Source organism: Antechinus flavipes, chromosome 4 (genome assembly GCF_016432865.1).
Source record: "Antechinus flavipes isolate AdamAnt ecotype Samford, QLD, Australia chromosome 4, AdamAnt_v2, whole genome shotgun sequence".
Classification (NCBI taxonomy): domain Eukaryota; kingdom Metazoa; phylum Chordata; class Mammalia; order Dasyuromorphia; family Dasyuridae; genus Antechinus; species Antechinus flavipes.
Window position 1 is genome coordinate 40,603,770 of NC_067401.1, and position 20,192 is coordinate 40,623,961.

Genomic DNA, 20,192 nt, shown 5'->3' on the forward strand with positions numbered 1-20,192 from the left:
ATTCATTAATGAATTTTGAAATATAATTTTTTTTGATTATTCATTCTTTGGCATTTTTCTTGCTGTTATATCTTACTCCCCTCCCTTTTCTTAATTAGCATGGATAATTGTTGAATAAGTTGGTTTGTGGTTTTTATTTTGCTGTCTGCATGTCCATGTGACTATCCCAGAGTATAAGACTCTATAGGGCAGGAATCATGATGTTCTTTATTCTTTTTCCTTCTCTCCACTCATACAATCACTAGTCTGAATTGCTCTTTACTCCCCCCTCCCTCCACTGCTAAAGTGATTTTCCTCAACTACACAGCTGATAATATTAATCCTCTACTCAGTAAACTCCAGTGGCTTCCTTTTGCCTTTAAGATTCAAATATAAATTTCTTTGTTTATCCCTTCACAACTTGTCTTCAGCCAACCTCTCCAATTTTCTTTACTGTAGAGCCCAGCCAAACTTTGTTCCTTTCTATTCCTCACATATATTTCCCTATCTCTTATTTCTGATTATTTGTACTGGTGTTCCCTGATATCTGGAATGCACTTCCATCTCAACTCTGCCTCTTAGGAGCCCTTGTGAACTTCAGAGCTTGATTTAAATGATAACCAACCATAACCTTTCCTGAACTTAGCTTCTGGTTTTCTCCTCACCCTCTTAAATATATCTTATATTTTTTAATGTACTTATCTATAAACATGTATCTCCCAATAGAATATAAGCTCTTTGAGGACAGGAGCTATTTCATTTTTGTCTTTATAATTTCAACATTTAGTACAATACCTGGCACATGCTAGGTGCTTAATAATTTCTTATTGATTTGTTCCAAATTTTCCCCTCCTCCCCCCCCAAATAATAATTTCTTATTGATTGATTAATTTATGACTATAGAATTCTTTGTATGATTCTTTGACTTGGAAAATAAATGCTTTTTGGTGATGATGAGATATAATAAAGCAAAAAGATTAGATTAAAGAGTATCCAAAGCAGAACTCATTATTTTCTTCTTCTCTTCCCCTTTGCCCCCCACCTTTCCTCTCTTTCCAACTTCCCTATTTCAGAAAATCTTAAATGATTCATTGTTTAGTTTGATTGAATTTCTAGGTTTTTGCTGGAGTAGATTTTGGAAGACTAGCCTGTCTGTTCAAGCAACTGTGTTATCCAGAAAACTTTTATTGACTGATTATCCAGTGGCAATTAGTTAGATCACAAAGAAATATAGGATTAACTCCATAAGACAATTTAATATTTGTCCAGTGACTTGTGAGAGAATTTATTTGTTGAGTACCAAAAAGAGGCTTAGGTATAGGATTTACTATAGATTAATCTCTATCAATTCCATTTTCAACTCAGTCAAAAAAAAAATTAAAAAAAGAAAAAGGTGACATAGCCGAATCCATTTGCCTTTCCTGATTTTACTTTTATATTACTTTTCATTAACATTTCCTTCAACTGTGGTAGGACCTGACTGGTGGTCCATACTTGAATGGAGAATGTGTCCTGTGTCTCCTAACCACATACATTTGAGACTCCTTTTCCCTATCTTGTCTTTTAGGAGAATCAGCTTGTTAACTAGTGTTCACCTCTCTTGTCTGACTAAGGTTCTCTGAGGGATAGAATGACTTATATATGTGAGGAGAGGGTGATGGGAGATAGGGTTTCATTTGGTACTTTCTCAAGGTGTTTCCCCATAGCCCAGAGCTTTGAATTTGTTTGGTCTTCAATTCTATTTTAATTTGTTTGAAATAAAATTATAGATTGCTATAGGTCCTCCCTGGCCATTTTGGAGTGGCCTTCCTAACGATGGACATTAACCTTTGCCTTTCTGCAGGGAATCTATAGGTACTTCCTATTTCTAGACAAAGCCTGACATTCTCTACTTAGGTCCCATCAAGTTTGAAAAAAACTGCCATGGATAAAGGACTTTTCTTGCTGAGAAGTTCAAAATACTGCATAGCCCTTTAGCAGCCTTTGCAAGTACTAGAGGTGACCCTAATCTGCATGAGCACACTCTTAGTAGAGGGCTCTAGACTTATTCTCAAGCATCTCAGTTTCTAAAAAATGAATGTCAGTACTTTTCAGCCAAAATCCTATCTGCCTTTCTTTTTCATGTGGCAAAGGGAGCTCTTGAATATCTTTTCCAAGATATAAAATAAAGTACTGCAAATTTTATTTTGAGTCATCATTTTTTTGTGTGGTGAAATCTTGAGTTTTATGTCTCACTGTCTTTGTCTCCTTGACTGCTGTCAGGTTCTTTTTGGATATGATGGAAACCAGGTAGTTTCAGATACTATTCCATAAAATAGCTCTTGCCACTATTCCCTTCTCTCTGCTCACAAGACCATTTCCTAGTTTTATGCTCTCAGTAGGTGAATGCTGTGATAGCTTCCTAATTCTTTGTATCCTGTCTTTCATTCCTTCCATTCGTCCTCCACAGCTGCCAAAAGTGATATTCCTTTTAAAAATATATATTTTACCTCCCTGTCTAAACATGTAAAAGCAATTTTTTGTGAGAGAAGACTCTGAGAGGGGTGAAATTTACATAGGGAAAGGTGAATGACAAAAACAAAAGAGATCAAGAAAAATTACATTATAAACTCCTTTCATATTCTCTGGCTCTGATTTATCCTTCCATTTGTTTTCTGTTGTCTTTTCTATCTCTCTTTTCCTTCTGTGCTTTTACATAGGCTTTCCTGGGGCCCGGAATATTCTCTCTCATCTTTCCCTTTCAGAAACAATAGTTCTTTTAAAGCTCCTTCATCTGCCCTTGTTAGTGCTCTTCTCCAAATTACATTATAGCTTGGTATGTATGTGTTTCTTATCTGTGTGTGACAGATCTGTATAAACAGATCTAGAAAACTCACCAGACTGAATCTTGATTAGGAAATCCAAGGGGAAAAAAATCACAGTGAGTTATTTTTCTAGTTCATATCAGCAAAGGGAGACAGACAGGTCTGTGAACACTGAGAATAGGGTTTGGCCAAGAGCATTTTTGTACAGAACATTCCAGAATAGGGAGAGGCTGTATACTAGGGCAAAAAGAGGTCCCATTTCCAAGATAATGGGTCTTAAACTTAAGGTTTAAGATCCAGGGCAGACTGAGGAGAGGACCTATACCAGAGTCTATACCAGTGTAGTATTTGAGGGTGAGGAGCAGTTGAGGGCCCTAGGCTGTGTACCCATTAAGGAGCAGGTTAAGAAATACAGTAGCTGTGTGGTTTGGACCTTAGAAGAGAGAGGTCTCAGAACCACTTTTTAGCCTAGTATGAAGCCCATTTAGGAATGACCAAGACTGGAATCTTAGTCTAGCTCTGTCATTCTGAATCAGCAGAGCTTTCTAGCCGGCTGGCTAAATCCAACAGTAGTCTAATGTAATTCCAAATAGGTCAGGACTGTAGGCCTATTATTCAGACCCAAAGCCAGGTCAGGAATATGTAAAATTCAGATCAGACTTTGTACTGGATCAGAACATTTTGGCAACACTGAACACTGAAAGAATTATCAGGTCCCTAGCCTGTGAGAAGAATCCTGAGATTCTAAATAATACATTTAGTATCCTAAGAAAGTAACAACAGGACAAACACAAATATTCCCTCTAGATATATGAAGAATCTTTAACATCATGTCTGAAGTCAGGAAGAATGAGCTGAAAGAATGAGCAAACCAAAAAAGAATCCTATTATAAAAAGCTATTATTGTGATAAAGATGCTCAAGACAAAAATCCTGAAAAAGAGAATGACTCCAAAATTTATAAGCAAAGCCTCAAAGAAAAACACAACTTGAATACAAATTCAAATAGAATTCTTGGAAGAGATAAAGCAAAACTTTGTTTTAAAAAATAGTTGAAAATGTTTTTATAATTAAATGAGAGAGCTAGAGGGAAAAAATGAAAGGAAATGAGAGCTATGGGGAAAAGAATTGAAAGGAGAATTGATAGCTTGATACAAAAATCACAAAAACTTGCCTGAACTACCAAATACCTGAAAATTTGAATGAACCAAATAGAAGCTAATGATGCCATGAGGAAAAAAAAAAAAGGAAATATTTAGAACATAATAAAAAAAACTAAAGAAAATATAAGATATTCCATTGCAAAAAGTACTGATCTATAAAATAAATTGAAACTATGTAATTTAAGAAGTATTAACTCCCTGAAAGTCATGCCCCCCCAGAAAGATTCTAGATGTTATAGTTCAAGAAATGACTAAAGAAAGCTGACTAGATCTCTTAGAACTAGAGGGAAAAGTGGAAATAGAAAAAAATCCAAAGGTTATCTCTTCAAAGAAACCTCAAAAGACTCCCAGGAAATTATTGCCAAAGTCCAAAGTTTTCTATTCAAATAAAAAATACCTTAAGTAGCCAGGAAGAAAGAATTTTATTACCAAAAAGATATAATTAGGATCATTTGAAATTTAGCAGCCATCACTATAAAGTTCCAAACATTCTGTTCAGAATAGATATTTCAGAAAGCAAAGAACATAGTAGGCTTATAACTAAGAATAATTTATCCTGCAAAACTCATTTTAATCTTTTACAAGGGGGAAAATAGATTTTTAATGAAGTGGAGGACTTCAAAATATTTATAATGAAAAGAATAAAGAATTAACGAAGCTTTGAAGGGCAAACACAAAATAATAGATGAACACAAAAAGGTGTACAGTCAAAAGTGACCAAAAAAGGATAAACTGCTTATATTCTAATATGAGATGGTATATGCATCCCCTCTGGTCTCTTGTCATCATCAAGGATCTAGAGTGTGTCTAATTAGACAAAATGACAAGGAATAGTTCTCCTCATTTGTTACCTGACTGCACTATTTTATGACTTGTCTGATTTTCCACTATCCCCCTGTATAGGTACCTTTCCCCTTTTCCTTTTTAGCTTTTGTGTTGTCTTCCTTATTTAGATTGTAAGCTCCTTATGGGCAAGAATCACTGCCTCCCTCCTTCCTCCCTTCCCTCTCCCCCCCCCCCCCCCCGCCCTTATTTGTATCCCTAGTACTTATTACATAGTAGGAGCTTCATAAATGTTTTGTGACTGTAGTATATCTTGATGATCTTAAAAAGAAGATTGGAAAGAGAGGGAAAGAAAAATATAATAGGGTGTTGGGAGAGGAAGGTTAAGAAAAATGATCTATTTTGAATTAAACATCACTATTCTAGCTCACTAGATAATCTCATTAGCTTCTATGAGTTCAATCATCATCTCTATGCATATGATTCTTAGTTCTGTATATCCAGACCTAGTATTTTTGCTGAACCATTACTTTTCACCCAACATGTGTCTCTTGGAAACTTCAGACTGAATGTTTCATTCAAACTTATGTCTAAAACATTGTCTTTCTTCCCAAGCCCTATCCTTTATAAACTTCCCTAATGCTAACAGTCAACAATTAATTGCTTACTATATGTCAGGCACTGTGCTAAATATGGAGGATACAAATACAAGCAGAAAAGAAAGTCCCTGCCCTCAAGGAGCTTATATTCTAATAGATGAAGCCAACTCATAAAAGGAGATCTGACAGAATGGTAATCTTTTGAGGATGTAGTGGCCAAGTCCAGAGAATAAGGGATGGCTGTCTGGGCCATTTCCCAAAATGAAGGTTCTTCAGTAGGACGAGGAGTGGAGTCAGAAGGCATCTGAAGTACATTGAACAAGAGAATTAGGATTGGCTGATTTGGGCCTTTTCCCAAAATGCAGGTTTCAGGAGGATCTCATCAATGGGAGAAGGGCACCACCTTCATTTTCTGAGTAACCCAGGCTGGCAAACTCAATGTCATTCTTGACTTCTTACTCTCATCCACATTTGTTGTCAGGTTCTATCATTTCTACGTTCACATCTTTTATAAAATACTTTCCTACTTAAGAACTTTATCACTTCCCTCCAAGATTATTAGAATATCCTTCAAATTTCCTTTTAGTTTCTTCCTTTTTCAGTCCATTTTCCATGCAGTTGTCAAGATTTTTCAAAATTGTAAGTCTGACCCAATCAGATGAGCTCCAGAATTAAAAATAAACTTCTCTCTTTGACATTAAAAGCTCTTCAAAATCTGATTTCTTCCTACCTTTCTGAACTTTTTACACCTTATTCCTCCGATATATTTTGTAGCCTAAGTCAGCTACTTGCAGGTCCTCTCACATGAAATGTATCTTCCATTTCTGTGCCTTTGCACTAGTTAATATCCATGCCTGGAATGCTCTGTCCCTTCACCTATGCCTCTTAGTTAACCTGACTTTCTTCAGTCTCAGATCTCATTTTCTGCAGCAAGTCTTTCCTTTATTCCCAGCAGCTAATGACTTTCCTTTTTAAATTATATTTCATCTACTCTGTTTATATCTTGTATGTACCTAGTTATTTATATATTCATTTCTTTTTTTAGAATGTGAACTTCCCCAAATCAGAAACTAAAATATATGTGTGTGTATGTGTGTGTGTGTATGTGTGAGTGTGTGCATGTGCGCGTGCAGGTGTGTATGTATGTATATTTTGCCTTTTGTATTCCCAATGCTAAGCATAGTATCTGGCACATAGTGAGCACTTACTAAATGCTTATTGACTGACTCTAGTTTTTTATTAAAGTAGGAAGTGAGGCCCTCTGTTGAGAAGGAATAAAGAGAATATGATATAAAAAGTTAAAGAAGAAAAAAGATTTGGAATAGCTGCTCCGGGTAGTATAATAAATAGTCAGGGAAAAATGAACTTTTTATTTTGCCATGTGGTAATGAGGGCATAGTTATCCTAAGTTTGTCTTGTATATTTATATGATCTGGTTACATTTCTTTCTTCAGTAGCATTTAGGATCAGATGAGTAGCTGTAAAAAAGGCAGATGGTGGAGGTGAGTGATCCAGGGTTTGGTTTGGGAAATTATATTTAGGGGGTAGCTGACCTTTACATGATGTGAGGGTGATGTCACGATTTCAGAAGATGATTGAAGCTAAAGGAGAGGTGTTGGACTGGGAAACCAAGACTGGGTCATAATTAGTATAGAAAATTGGGGTGAGGAGTGAAGCAGAGAGAAAAAGATAGGAAATTGTTAATGAAGAAAGTGATTTCAGAATTTCAGATCATTAAGGTGGAACAGTGGGTGGTTCTATTTATGTATATGGCTAAGGTATTAAGATAGAGGTAATTGGTACTTTGAGAGGACATCTGCTTTTGAAGTCTAATATGAGGGAAGGAGGTGGGATAGAGAAGGGAACCTATGAACCATGTATAGGACTTCATGATAAAAGAACAATATGAAACTTAATAGATGATTTTGACAAGTCTTTGAAAGATAGGTAGAGGAAACTTCAGAGGAAGAGCAGTTCTGATCCTTAGTAGCAAAGGGACAATCTGAAAATGATAGTAAGGAGCAAGGAGTATGCGTACTTTTCTAGGCTCGATGTTTTGTGGGTCATGAGGAATATCACATATTTCTAGATAATATCAACTCTGTAAAATTAACTCTGTTAATATGACATTTGGGAAGTGTAATAATAAATGCAACCTAAATCTTGTAAAATATGCACATTGGTGGTTATTAGCATTCTAAGTAAAGGACTCTTGCATGTTCTTCCATGCCTTCCTCTAGTTATTTGATACTCAGGTGATCAGTTTTCCCTCTCTGTTGTCTCTTGACTAGGAAAAAATTGGGATGTAAGTGCAGCCCTCAATGATTTTGAACAGCTTCGTCAGGTCCATGCTGGGAACCTGCCCCCACCCTTCAGTGAGGGTCGTGGTGGCCCCAGACCCCCTGAGAAGGGACCTCCTGAAAGGGAGCCCACTCGTCCCCCCCGGCCCACTCTTCATCGTCAGGATGACATTATCCAAGGTACAGGGGTATTCATAAAGGATAGGGGTGGGGAAGGGAGGAATTGGAAACCAAAAGGGAGGGGATTTAGTAATATTTTTTGTATTTTGTCAGTAGCCAACAGAGTTCTCAGGATGTTATCCTCTCTCTTCTAACCAAGAAAGCCTCAAAGCATTCAGCTTATAGGGTCTCTTCAGTCAAAGTCAGTGCTTTCCATCCATTTTAGGTGACATCTGTATTTGGGGCTCTGTTTTGAGGGAGAGGAAAGAAAGAAATATAATCCCTGAACTTTTCTTGAGGTAAATGGTCATGATAGGTTACATGGGGTGGAAAAAACCCCATAAAATTTAAATAGCATTAAGATACTATAAGTGACTATAGTCAGCTCTTAGCTATATTTTGCATATTATTATTATTATTATTTGCTGAGGCAATCAAGGTTAAGTGACTTGCCCCCAAGGTCATACATGTAGAAAGCGTCTAAGGCAAATTTGAACTGAGGTCCTCCTGACGTCAGGGCTGGTGCTCCATCCACTGTGCTACCCAGCTGCCCCTATTTTGCATATGGCAAATTTTTGACAAAAGCCTTTTTTCCCCCCTTAGTCTCATCACAGTTCAGGGAATGAAATTAATTGTAATTGGTCGTTTTTTTTTATATTAACTTCAAAATTCCAGGGCTTAAGGTAATATTCCTATTTTGTCAGATGAATAGTCTACACACATTATTCTGAATCTTTTTCCCCTTCCCCCCATCCCTTTTGACCTTTGGAAGGGGGAATTTTGAAGTCCTGTTTAAGTCTCTGAGAAAATAAGTTTCTTTCTGATTGGACTCTCAATGAAAAGACCCTCCACGTTTTAGAGTATTGTATTTTTTTTGGTTAGGGGGCAAGATGTTATGTTCTAAAGGGGATCCATTTCTCGTTGCAGAGAAACGCTTGTCCCGGGGCATCTCTCATGCCAGCTCCAGCATCGTTTCCCTAGCCCGTTCCCATGTCTCCTCTAGTGGTGGGAGTGGGGGGAGCAGTGAACACCCTCTGGAGATGCCCATTTGTGCCTTCCAGCTTCCAGACCTCACTGTATTCACTGAAGACTTCCGCAACTTCATCGAGAGGGATCTTATTGAACAGTCCATGTTGGTTGCCTTGGAACAAGCAGGTCAGCATCTTCTTGTTTCTTTCACCATTCTTGAGAAATAGGATTGATGTATTGCTTTAAGGTTAGGTCTCAAGCCCCCAGATTCAATGGGTAAGGCACAATTTAATCACATTCAGAATTTTTAAAACAGCCTGAAACATCTATTGAATGTTTCCTTGCACACTCAATAATGTACAGAATCTAAACCTGAATGTTTGGGAGTGAATAAAAGAAAGTAGAGCACAGTATCACTTATGTCCTCCAGAAGCTTTTAGTCAACATGAGAGAAACAGAGACAGACACTTAGACTTAGAAGTGTGCTTACAAAGCAGTGTACAAAATGAATATAAACTTAGTATGAACAACTCTCAATTACCCATGCCTAATGGAAAGGAGAAATTATCACAGATATGTCATAGGAATCCCTAGATCACTATGGCTGTGATTGTTCCTCAACAAACAGATTTACCTTTCTAATTATGAAGCAGCTGGGAGTGTGCTAGATTTTGAGGAGGAGGGTAATTACAGTTATGGATTAGAAATATCTGTAGATAATCCACAAGATTAGGTAATGGTTTCTGTGGATTAAATAAAAAGCAATGAGACTGCTTTTGTCGGTGGTATATATTATTAGTTTATCTATGTGATGATATATGCTGCCTTATATGCCATATATGAAAATGATGCTACTATAAGAGTGTATCTTCTTCCTTTTTTTTTTTTTTTTTTTTTTTTTGCATGGGAAGGGGACTGGGTTTGTAGGACATTGCACATTCTTTTTGGACTTTGTTGATGTGTTAATTAGTTTAAGAGAAAGAATTATATTAATAGCAGATATTGACATTTTAGGACACTTGCTGATTCATCTTACAGTAAATAGTATATATATATATATATATATATATATTTGCCAGGTAACTATTTTCTGGCCACATAATATCAAAGTTATGAGCCTATGTAGGCATTGAACCTACAACTTCAGCCTTATTAGCATTTCTCTTAAATCATTTGAACTTTGTTGTTTCAGACTGACTCCTGAGGAATTTATCCATGGTTGGTGGGATTGTTGACATTTTAATTTGAGTCAGTTTTGGCAGAAACAGAGAAACATAGAATTTGATGAAAAGAATGATTATTTAACCTACTTTGTCCATTTCTTGCCATCCTTAATGTTTCTCTAGGGCGCCTAAACTGGTGGGTAAGTGTGGACCCTACCTGCCAAAGACTTCTGCCTCTAGCAACAACAGGAGATGGAAACTGCCTCCTACATGCAGCTTCTCTTGGTGAGTCCTAGCCTGGTCTCTTTGGCCTTCTCCAGATTTTTGATTTGAGTAACAAGAAGAAAATCTGTAAAACCCAAGGACAGATAGTATTTTTGTGAAAGGGTCAGCTGAATTTCTGAGATGTATAGGAAATCTATTTGAACAATTCTATACTGTTCTCCATGCAGAGCAGGGATTTACTGTGTCTGACCCTTTGTGTGCATCATGATCTGAATTTTCGTGTAGGTGAGACACATGTATCAGTGCTGGATCAACCAGGATGGGGAATTCAAATAGGTTGCTGCTGTTCAGTGACAGAATATTTATTTAGAGATGGTAGAAAGTATAGAGACCCCATTAGGGAGTGTATCTGCATTAGGCTGTCACAGCCTCCCTCCTCCTCCATATCTCAACTATGTCTGTCTTTTCCTTTTTCATATACCTTTTTCATAGTCATTGCTTCACTGTGAATCCATCAAGATTATTCTTTAAGTTAAAATAGCATCCACTGCTTGCAGCTCTGGTAGTCTTCATCTGTTCAAAAAACTGTTTTCCTTCCCTCTCTCAATCCTCCCCCATATCCTATGGCTGTGGGACAGATTTATATTTTCTGCTTCTGTGGTTTTACAGAAGTTCTTAGGACATTTCTATATGTCCCTTATATCCTCTATGTTCTGCTTAGAGTTACTCTACTTTAGTGCAACAGGAAAGAGCTATAATCCAAATTCTCTCTCTCTCTTTCTCTTTCTCTTTCTCTTTCTCTTTCTCTTTCTCTTTCTCTTTCTCTTTCTCTTTCTCTTTCTCACTCACACACACACACTCCTCTTGGACAACATAAATATTGGTTATATATAGGGGGATATGCTTTAAGATTAGTTTTTCTGATTTTGTTAGTTTAATTAGATTTTGTTTAGTTTTAAGCATTCTCTAATAGGGATTTGTAGAGACAGAGACCTTCTAAAAGTGTCACATTCTGTAAATTAGGATCTGCCCTTCCTTCTTAAAACATGATGGCTGGGGATTGTAGCATCCTGGAATGAACTGGGGCACAGGTCAGGAAGAACTCAGTTCTCTGTATTCACTTGTTCTCTGAATTATGGTCTTTGGACCTGAGGCTCAGCCCACTTTGCTTTATACAGTTGGTCCATGCAGAGTCAATCAGTGCTTGCCATGCCTTTTTTCTTCTCAAGTTCTCTCCTTCTCTAGGGATGTGGGGTTTCCATGATCGAGACCTAATGCTACGTAAGGCACTTTATTCACTGATGGAGAAGGGAGTAGAGAAGGAGGCACTAAGACGGCGTTGGAGGTGGCAACAAACACAACAGAATAAGGAGGTAGGAGAATCTGAATAGGAAAATCTTTCTTGTGTTGTCTAGGCAGATCCTTGAAGGTGGTGCTTTCTAGATCTTCATTCTACTATTGTTGTATTTTTTTACTGCTTTCAGAGTTGCATAAAATTCAGATGACTCCACAGAACAGAGATTCTTGGAGCATAGGGCATGAGACGGGAAGCACCTATCTGCAGACTATTTGGCACCTTGTTCTTTTGCACATTATAGGTACTTAGATGCTTATTGATGATGAAGTATCTAACAGACGATATCATTTGTACTTCTAGCTATAAAAGTAAAACTGCTTTAAATTCTTACTGATGTGAAACAAAATATTGATTTTATTCTATTACAGTAGATAACCTTTCACTCTCTAAAGTGAAGCATGATAGTTTGTACTTTTCAAATAGATGAGAAGTAAGAGAATTTTTTCCTATGAAAAGTGAGAAAAGATTTTCTTGGAACATTCATATTTTTAAAAAATATTTGTTTGGAAATATCAGTTTTAAAAAATTTGGGGGAGAGGGCAAACCTCTGATTTTCCTTGGTTTAGATAAGTTCCAATGAGGAACTTTCTGAACGTAAGAAAGATTTTATCAAAATTTTATCCAATTTTAGTTAGAACTATACTTTTTCAGATCTTTGGCAAATATTTAGTCAAATACATGCTCATTAAATTAATGTAGTACTCCTCTCTCTTTTTAAGAGTACATTTGTATAAACTTATTGTGTCTCTGTTTTTTCTTCATCTTTCCCCACTCATCTCTCCTATTTCTATTCCTCATTTCCTACCTCTTTCACTTTGATTTATGTCTTTCAGTCTCTGTTTTTGTTTCCCTTTCTTTCTTTTGGGTCCTATTTTCCTATCTCTTACTTTTCCACCTTTCTCCTTTAATCGACTAATTTAAATCTGAATATATTGTTATGTTTTTTCTATGTCCCTCTCAGATATAAATCATCACTTGAATTTATTATAATTATTTTTTTACTTGATATGTTTCTCAATTGACTTTTCCTGTGGATGTGAGCTTCTGAATTGATAGGGGGCTTTCTTTTCCTGCTCTTTGAATAAATCTGGGAAGATATGCCCCCTAGTGGCCAACATTGAATTAGTGGTTATTCGATCATCTCAGTTGTCTCTCACTCTTTGTGACCCCATTTGGGGTTTTCTTGGCAGAGACACTATTGTAGTTTGCCATTTCCTTCTCCAGCTCATTTGACAGATGAGGAAATCAAGGCAAACAGGATGAAGTGACTTGTCCAGCGCCCCACAGCCAGCCAGTGTCTGAGATCAGATTTGAACTCAGACAGATGAGTCTTCACTCCAGGCCTGGCATTCTGTGTACTGTGGTGCCCCCTAGCCAATCTATTTAGTAGTTAGGGCTAAGATAAAAGGAACAAGCAAAACCTTTATATGTGGTTTTCTTTAGTAATGCAGTCAACTATATATACCTTAATTATGGGTTATTTACTTAATTAAATATACTTTCTTTTTGCCCAGACTTAGGATTTCATCAATGTGGAGAGTTTCTCTTTTGGAGATTCCTTTTCTTAATGTAGACAGTGATTGTAACTTATAGTCTTAGAGAGTTACTTGGGTAACAAGCCCACTGCCATGCATGTATATGTTAGAAGAAAGGCATTGAATCCAAGTCTTTTTTACTTTCACAAAAGCTTTCTATCCATTACCCATTGGTGCCTCTCATTCATTTGCTTGTTTTTAATCAAAGGAAAGCTTTCCCCTATATCTGATATGTTTCTGAAGTAATTTCCTCTCTGTTAATTCAATCCAGTAACATTTAGTAGGGTGCCCATTGTGTTCTAGGCAATATGTTAAGTGCTAGTGATACAAAGGGAAACATGAAATAAGCTTGAAGGAAACTAGATACTCCAAGGGTTAGATGAAAGGAAAGAGAACAAGATAGGCAGGGGCTGGTGCAGTTGCTATAGAATGCTGGCTTAGAATAGGCAATATCTAAGTTACTTTTACTTACTAGCTATGTCTTAGTTTCCTCATCTGTAAAATGGGGATAATAATAGCCCCTACTTTCCAGGTTGTTGTGAGGATCAAATGACAAAATAATTGTAAAGTGCTTAGCACAGTGCCTGGCACATAGCAAAGACTATATAAATGTTAGCTATTATTAGCTGTCCTAGGCATTGGAGATAGTCTATGTGTACATAGAGGTGTGGAAGACAAAATGTCATGTTTAGGGACCATTGGGTAGGTTGAAATATAGAAAGGGAGGAATAATATGAAAAAATGGAAAGATAGGTTGGAGGCAGATTGTGAATAATTTAAAATGTTGAACAGAGGAGTATTTTATTCTAGAGGCAACAGGCAGCCATTGAAACATTTAATCAGAAGAATAATGGCATGCTTAAAACTCCGTGCATTAGTGATATTCTTTTGGTTGCTGTGTGGAGGATATATAAATAGGGGAGAGGCTGGAAGTAGGAAGACCAGATAAGAAACTATTGTAAAGTCTGAGTAAGAGGAAAGCCTGAATTAGGATGTTGTGGTGTTAGTGAAGAGAAGGGACAGGTGTGAGAGATATTGTGGAATTAAAATTGATGGGAATTGGCAAGGTGCTAGATAGGGGAATGAGAGGAAGAGAAATCTTCTAGATTGCAAACCCAAGTGACTGGAAGGATAGGGGTGCCCTGGACAGAAGTAGGGAAGTTAGAGGAGTTAAGAGTAGGCCATATTGATTTCGGAAGCCTGTGAAGCATCTAGGTAGAAATATTCACTTGACATTAGTGATTCAGGACTGGAGATTGAAATGATTAGTTATATAGTTTTGGTAGTCATCTGCATAGGGGCTGCTGATATTACTAAGAGATAAAGTTTGAAGAAAGATGGGAAAGGGTCCTGAACAAAGTCTTACAAAGGAATAGATAAGCCAAGGATGATAATTTAGCAAAGGGAGTTGAAAAAATAAGAAGTAAATCGGTAGAGACCAGTGTCATGGAAATATAAAGTGAAAAAATATGTAGGAGGAGGGAGTGGTCAGAAAAGAAGAAGCCTGAGAAAAGGCCATTGGTAACCTTGGAGAGAGCAGTCTTTGGCTGTATGGTAGGGTTAGAAGCAGATTGGAATCCTCATACAAATGAGTGGGATGTGAGAAAGTGGAAATATAATGATTGTTGACAGTTTTTTTTAGGAGTTCGGCAGTGAAAAGGAGAAAAGATATATGGGTATAGCTTGAGAAAAGGATGGCAAGATCAAGTGGAGAGTTTTGGTTTTCTTTGTTTTGTCTTGTTTTTAAGGATAGAGTAAATCTGAACATATTGTTAGGCAGCAGGTAACAAGTCAGGGGATAAAGAGAGCCTGAAGGTTAGAAAAAGAAGTGGGGTGATTTTCACACAAGTTTTCTTGGAAGGACACAAATAGAGTGTTTGAGCTCTGCAAGAATGAAGATGACCTCTTTCTTTGAGACTGGAGCAAGAGTGGAGAATATGGGAAATGAATTTTCTTCAATATGCAGTAAGATTCTTTGCTGTAAGGAAGAACAATGGAGAAGTAGTAGAGTTTTCTGGAGAAGTGAGATAAGTTTTGGAATAGGCATTGTGAGTTTGATTAAAAAATTAATTAGGTTTTATGACTACTTTTTTGTGGTTGCTCATCATTTGAGAATGACTGAACAAAATATGGAATATGAACATGGTGTATTATTTCTGTTCTATAATAAATGGCTAATGTTTTTTATTTTTAAAATGAAAAAATTTTTGATAGTATTTTATTTTTCCATATAAGTGTAAAGTTGTTTTCAACTTTCATTTTTGTAAGACTTTGTGTTACAAATTTTTCTCCCTCCTTTCCTTACCTTCTCCCTCCCCAAGGTTGGTAATACTCAGATATAAGTTAATATGTGCAATTCTTTTAAACATATTTCCATATTTGTCATGTTGCACAAGAAAAATCAAACCAAAAAGGGAAAGAAAAACATGACAAAGAAGAATAACAAACAAAAAGTGAAAATAATATTCTTTGATCTATAGTTCGGATGACATTTTCCATCCCAAGTCTATTGGTTTATTTAGAGAAACTTGGGAAGATATGTATGATGAAAAAGAAATGATGATGAAAAAAATTCTCCCAATCATTAATACTAAGACATACATTGATTAAAATATCTTGTACCCATTGGTAAAGATGATGAAAAAGGGAAATGATAGTATTTGGAGGAGCTATGGTAAGACAGTAACACTCATGTGATATTGGATTTGTGAACTGGTCCTGACATTCCTGAAAGTAATTTGGAATTATGTCCAAAAAGTCACTGACCCATGTATGCTTTTTAATGTGAGCAATACCACTTCTAGTTATTTTACTAGATTAGCGGTAGAAGGAAAGTGAAATATTTTTGTATATACACATATATATATATATACATATAAACACAAAAATTATTCATATTAGAATTTCTTGCAACAAAGAACTGGAAATAATAAGAACATGTAAATTGAATAGCTGAACAAAATCTCTTTTCTTTATATTATGTAAATTGTTCTGGGTTCTATTACTACATTCTGCATCAATTCTTAATATAGTTTCCATGAAACTATCCCTTTCATAATTTCTTATAGAATCAATTGATTGTAACTAAATGGGACCAGTGATGGAACATGCTACCCATCTCCATGTAAAGGAATGATAGACTCGGGTATAGAATGAGATATCCTACATTTTCAGAAGTGTTTGGTGAATGAAGTTGTTTAATTTGGTTATGCTTATTTGCTATGAGGGAAGCTTAAAAAAGAATTGGAGTTTCCTACAGTTTGGGTTGTGGTGAGGGTAGGGGAAAGAAATAAGGATGCAAAAAAGAAGAGAATAGAGACACATTGAAGCATTTTTGAAATGCACAGAAGAGAAATAAAATGAAGTTCAGAGGGACACAGCAGGATAGATTTGAAATTAACTTGATGAATTTATTATATATGCTTTTTTTTTTAAGGAAGCTATCCATAATTTGTGGTTTCATATACACAGCTCCTCCTGTTTTTTTTTTTTTTTAAATATATTAAAGTAACCTGGATTGTGTGATAAATATGTTTAGCATACAATTGGAAGGAGAAGAGGTTACTGAGTGGTGTTGGAAGGGGAAGACCTGGTAGTGGCAGTGAGGAACAAGGTCTGTTTTCTCCAGTAGGTGTGTACAAACTATGTGAATGCTCTTCTAATAATTAGTATGGTAAATCTGTTTCCATAATCACGTATGACACCCCCAAATCAGTAAGTAACATTTTTCTGTCATCCTTCTGTTTACATTATTTTTGGCAAAGCTCTTTTCCATTCACTTGGATAGTCAAGTTGAATTTGTAGTATAAATCACTTGTTAATGAAAGGATGTAGGGTCATAAAGTGACCTTTGGGAATTGAATTGACTATAGATGAAGGGTCCTTGGAAGCCAGCATCCTATTCACTGCCCTCGTCTTTATCTTTTTCTTATAGTCTGGGCTTGTGTATACAGAGGAGGAATGGCAGAAGGAATGGAAGGAGCTCATCAAGCTTGCTTCTAGTGAACCCCGAATGCACCTAGGGACCAGTGGAGCCGGCTGTGGAGGGTATGTGTGTGTGTGTGTGTGTGTATGTGTGTGTGTGTGTTTGTATGTGTGGGGGGGAGGGGGTGGGCAATTCTCCAGTTTTTTTCTGAGTGCTTCCTATCTGCAGAATTCTCTGCTAGAGGGAGAGGGAACCTTGGACTTCATCATAGAAATGTGCCATTTAGTGAAAACTGGATAACAATTCACTCAAAACATTTAGCAAAAAAAAAGAACAGTTTTTTTTTTAACACATAAATAATGCAAGTTGATTATATGAATGCAGAAGGTTATGCAAAGTTAGGGGGAGGCTAATCTAGGTCAAATTCCTGAAAGAGGTCATGTTTGATTAATTGGGAAAAGACATGAATTCAGGAAGGTTAAGAATGAGAGAATGGGGTAGCATTCTGTGAAATCAGTTTGTACCATTTTTTTTAACATTTAGATGTTTCTGATTCCACAGATTGGCACTAAGGACTTAAATTAACCTTTATCTATAGCATCTTTTGTTGTTGTTAGCAGGTGTTGCATGAGTTGAGAGTGGGATTTTTTACTATTAAGCTTGAGTTAGAGGCTAGAGGAACAGTTGGTAAAATTCTTCCATTTTTGTGTTGGCCCATTGTAGTAAGAATGGGAAGAGGGGAAGAAATTGCTAAACTGGTTGAATATGAAGAGATAGTCATTACCTCTCTGTTGCTGATGTGCCCACTCTCCATTCCTTCAGTAAAGGCTTTTTTAGTGCCCATGGTACGTATTACTGTAGGACAATACAAATTATATGTCACAGATCCTGAAGCTTTTCTCTGAACCTTCATTCACACTGGCTCCTAAAATTGTGGCTGCTCCATCTTCCTTAAGGTTTCCAGGACTAACCTTGAAGGGTTAAATGCTATTGGCTAAGAATCCCTGTTAGTATGCTTTTCCTCCTGATTATAAGTTGGTATCAGACAGCCAGACGTGGCAAGTTCTTGAAACATGTGTTTACTGCAGTGGTATAGTTGGTACATAATATCCCAGAAAAAGTCTGTGATAACATTATTTCATCAGTTCATAAATAATCACTCTGTGGGAAAATGGAGTTGAGCTTAGAGAGTACATGTGGCAAAAAGGGTGACAGCCCTTGGGTGTTACTAGAATGTGCCCTTCAGGGCTGGTGTTGGGCTTTTTTGTTAAGCTTCAAGTATGCTTAGTCTGTCCTTAGTTTCTGACAATTGTGATTTCTGTCAGGATACTGCTAGGACGCTTGTGAAAGAACCTGTCTTCTGGCTCTTCAGATGTGCAGTCAAGGCAGGGAAGAGACTGAAGCTAGGGCTGGACTCTGCTTGTTCTTTCTTCCTATTCCTCAAGTAGAATCTTCTCAGGGACTTTGCACCTGAACTAACAGGTGAAGCTTGAATCCCCAGTTCCAAACTAGCTTCCTGGCTTTATGCCTACCTCTTGGTGCATGGCCTAAGACTCTTAGCCAACACTGAAATACTTTATGTGGTCCCTGGGAACCACTTCATAGTTCTTATTGACGGATTCACTAGAATATGTTTGAACCTGATGGGATGGTATCAAGGTGAAGGGGAGAGAGAAGAGATTGAATGACCAGGTCACAGTCTTTGCCTTCCAAAAGTTTATTGATGAGCAAATGGAAGAGAGGACTAGAGAGATGAAATAAAAAAAGATAAGAGCCTGTTTTAGGATTTATGGAATGCTTAGCAAAGCACTTAATAAATGTTGGCTGATCTGTTGTAGGGGGGTTTTAATCTACCCTAATTGTTAAATCAATCAATCAATCACATTAATGTGGGTATTCCCTTTAACAATATAGACCAACAATCCCACCTCTTTCTGATCATATTTCTCTTATAAGCTATCTTTTAGAAGTCTTTGATTATATATAATAGACTGCTACTGATTTACACTCACTGCACACTTTTCCATTGCCTTTCCAGTCCCCAAGAGTTTTGACTTTTTAAAAATTTTCAGAAGCATTTTATTTTTCTAAATACATATAAAAGGTAGCTGTGTGATCTCAGGCAAGTCATTTGACCCCAACTGCCTCAACTCCCATCCCTCCCCCCCCCAAAAAAAAATAAAATGACAAAAAAATACATGGAAAGATAGTTATTAACATTCATTTTTTAAGATGTTATGTTCCAAACTTTTTCTTCCTCCTTCCCTTACCCCTCCCCTCTCTCCACACAGCAAGCAATCTGATATAGATAGGTTAAATTGGTGCAGTTCTTTCAAACATATTTTCATGTTTGTTATGTTATGCAAGAAAAATTGGACCAAAGGGGGAAAAAACTAGAAGAAAGAAAAGAAACAAACAAAAAAGGTGAGAGTACTATGCTGGGATCCACATTTAGTCTCCATAGTTCTCTGTTTAGATGCAAATGGCATTTTCCATCCCAACTCTATTGGAATTGCCTTGAATCATCTCATTGTTGAAAAGAGCCAAGTCCATAACTGTTGATCATCACATAAACTTGCTGTTATTGTGTACAACGTTCTCTTGGTTCTGCTCACTTTACTCTCAGTATCAGTTCCTAAATTGTTCCAGGATTTTCTGAAATTAGCCAAACAATTTTGACTTTTTGGAGATGAGGGCACTCCATGGTACATGGCCCCTATACTTATTCAACAGATATTGAATAAGTTGAATTGTTGAATAAGTATAGATATTGGACCAGTGATTTCATTAGTATAGAGAATTCTTGGAGGAGGAAACTACTTTTACCAATGCAGAGTTCATACCTTCTCAGAAAAATAGTCTTAGACAGTTGCCTCAGGCATTTTGAGATTATATAACTTAGCATAGGTTACATAGAGTATGTGTCAGAGATGGGACGTGAACTGACTCCAAGGCTACTTCTCCATTTTATCACCCAGTACATAGATCTAAATGGAGGTGGTTGTTTTCAGTTGTTTCGATCCTTTCTGATTCTTTATGACACCCCATTTGAGGTTTTGTTGGAGTGGTTCTTCATATCCTTCTCCAGTTCATTTTACAGATGAGGAAAAACTGAGGCAAACAGGGTAAAGTGATTTGCTCATGGTCACACATCTATTCGACTCATATTTGAACTTAGGTCTTCCTGATTCTAGCCCAGCATTCTATATATCTACTGTGCTATCTAGCTTCA

General features: G+C 36.8%; 1 protein-coding gene across 5 annotated transcripts in view; it reads left to right on the forward strand.

The window, feature by feature from the left end:
• Positions 1–20,192, forward strand: part of OTUD7B (OTU deubiquitinase 7B) — a 74,353-nt gene that overhangs the window by 47,212 nt on the left and 6,949 nt on the right. For 4 of the 5 annotated variants that reach the window (XM_051992783.1, XM_051992785.1, XM_051992782.1 and 1 more), the window contains 5 exons: positions 7,619–7,807; positions 8,714–8,941; positions 10,102–10,203; positions 11,389–11,516; positions 16,970–17,082. In XM_051992783.1, the coding sequence (XP_051848743.1) occupies positions 7,619–7,807; positions 8,714–8,941; positions 10,102–10,203; positions 11,389–11,516; positions 16,970–17,082 (760 nt within the window). The remainder of the gene's footprint in view (positions 1–7,618; positions 7,808–8,713; positions 8,942–10,101; positions 10,204–11,388; positions 11,517–16,969; positions 17,083–20,192) is intronic. The other variant, XM_051992786.1, reaches the window with a different exon arrangement.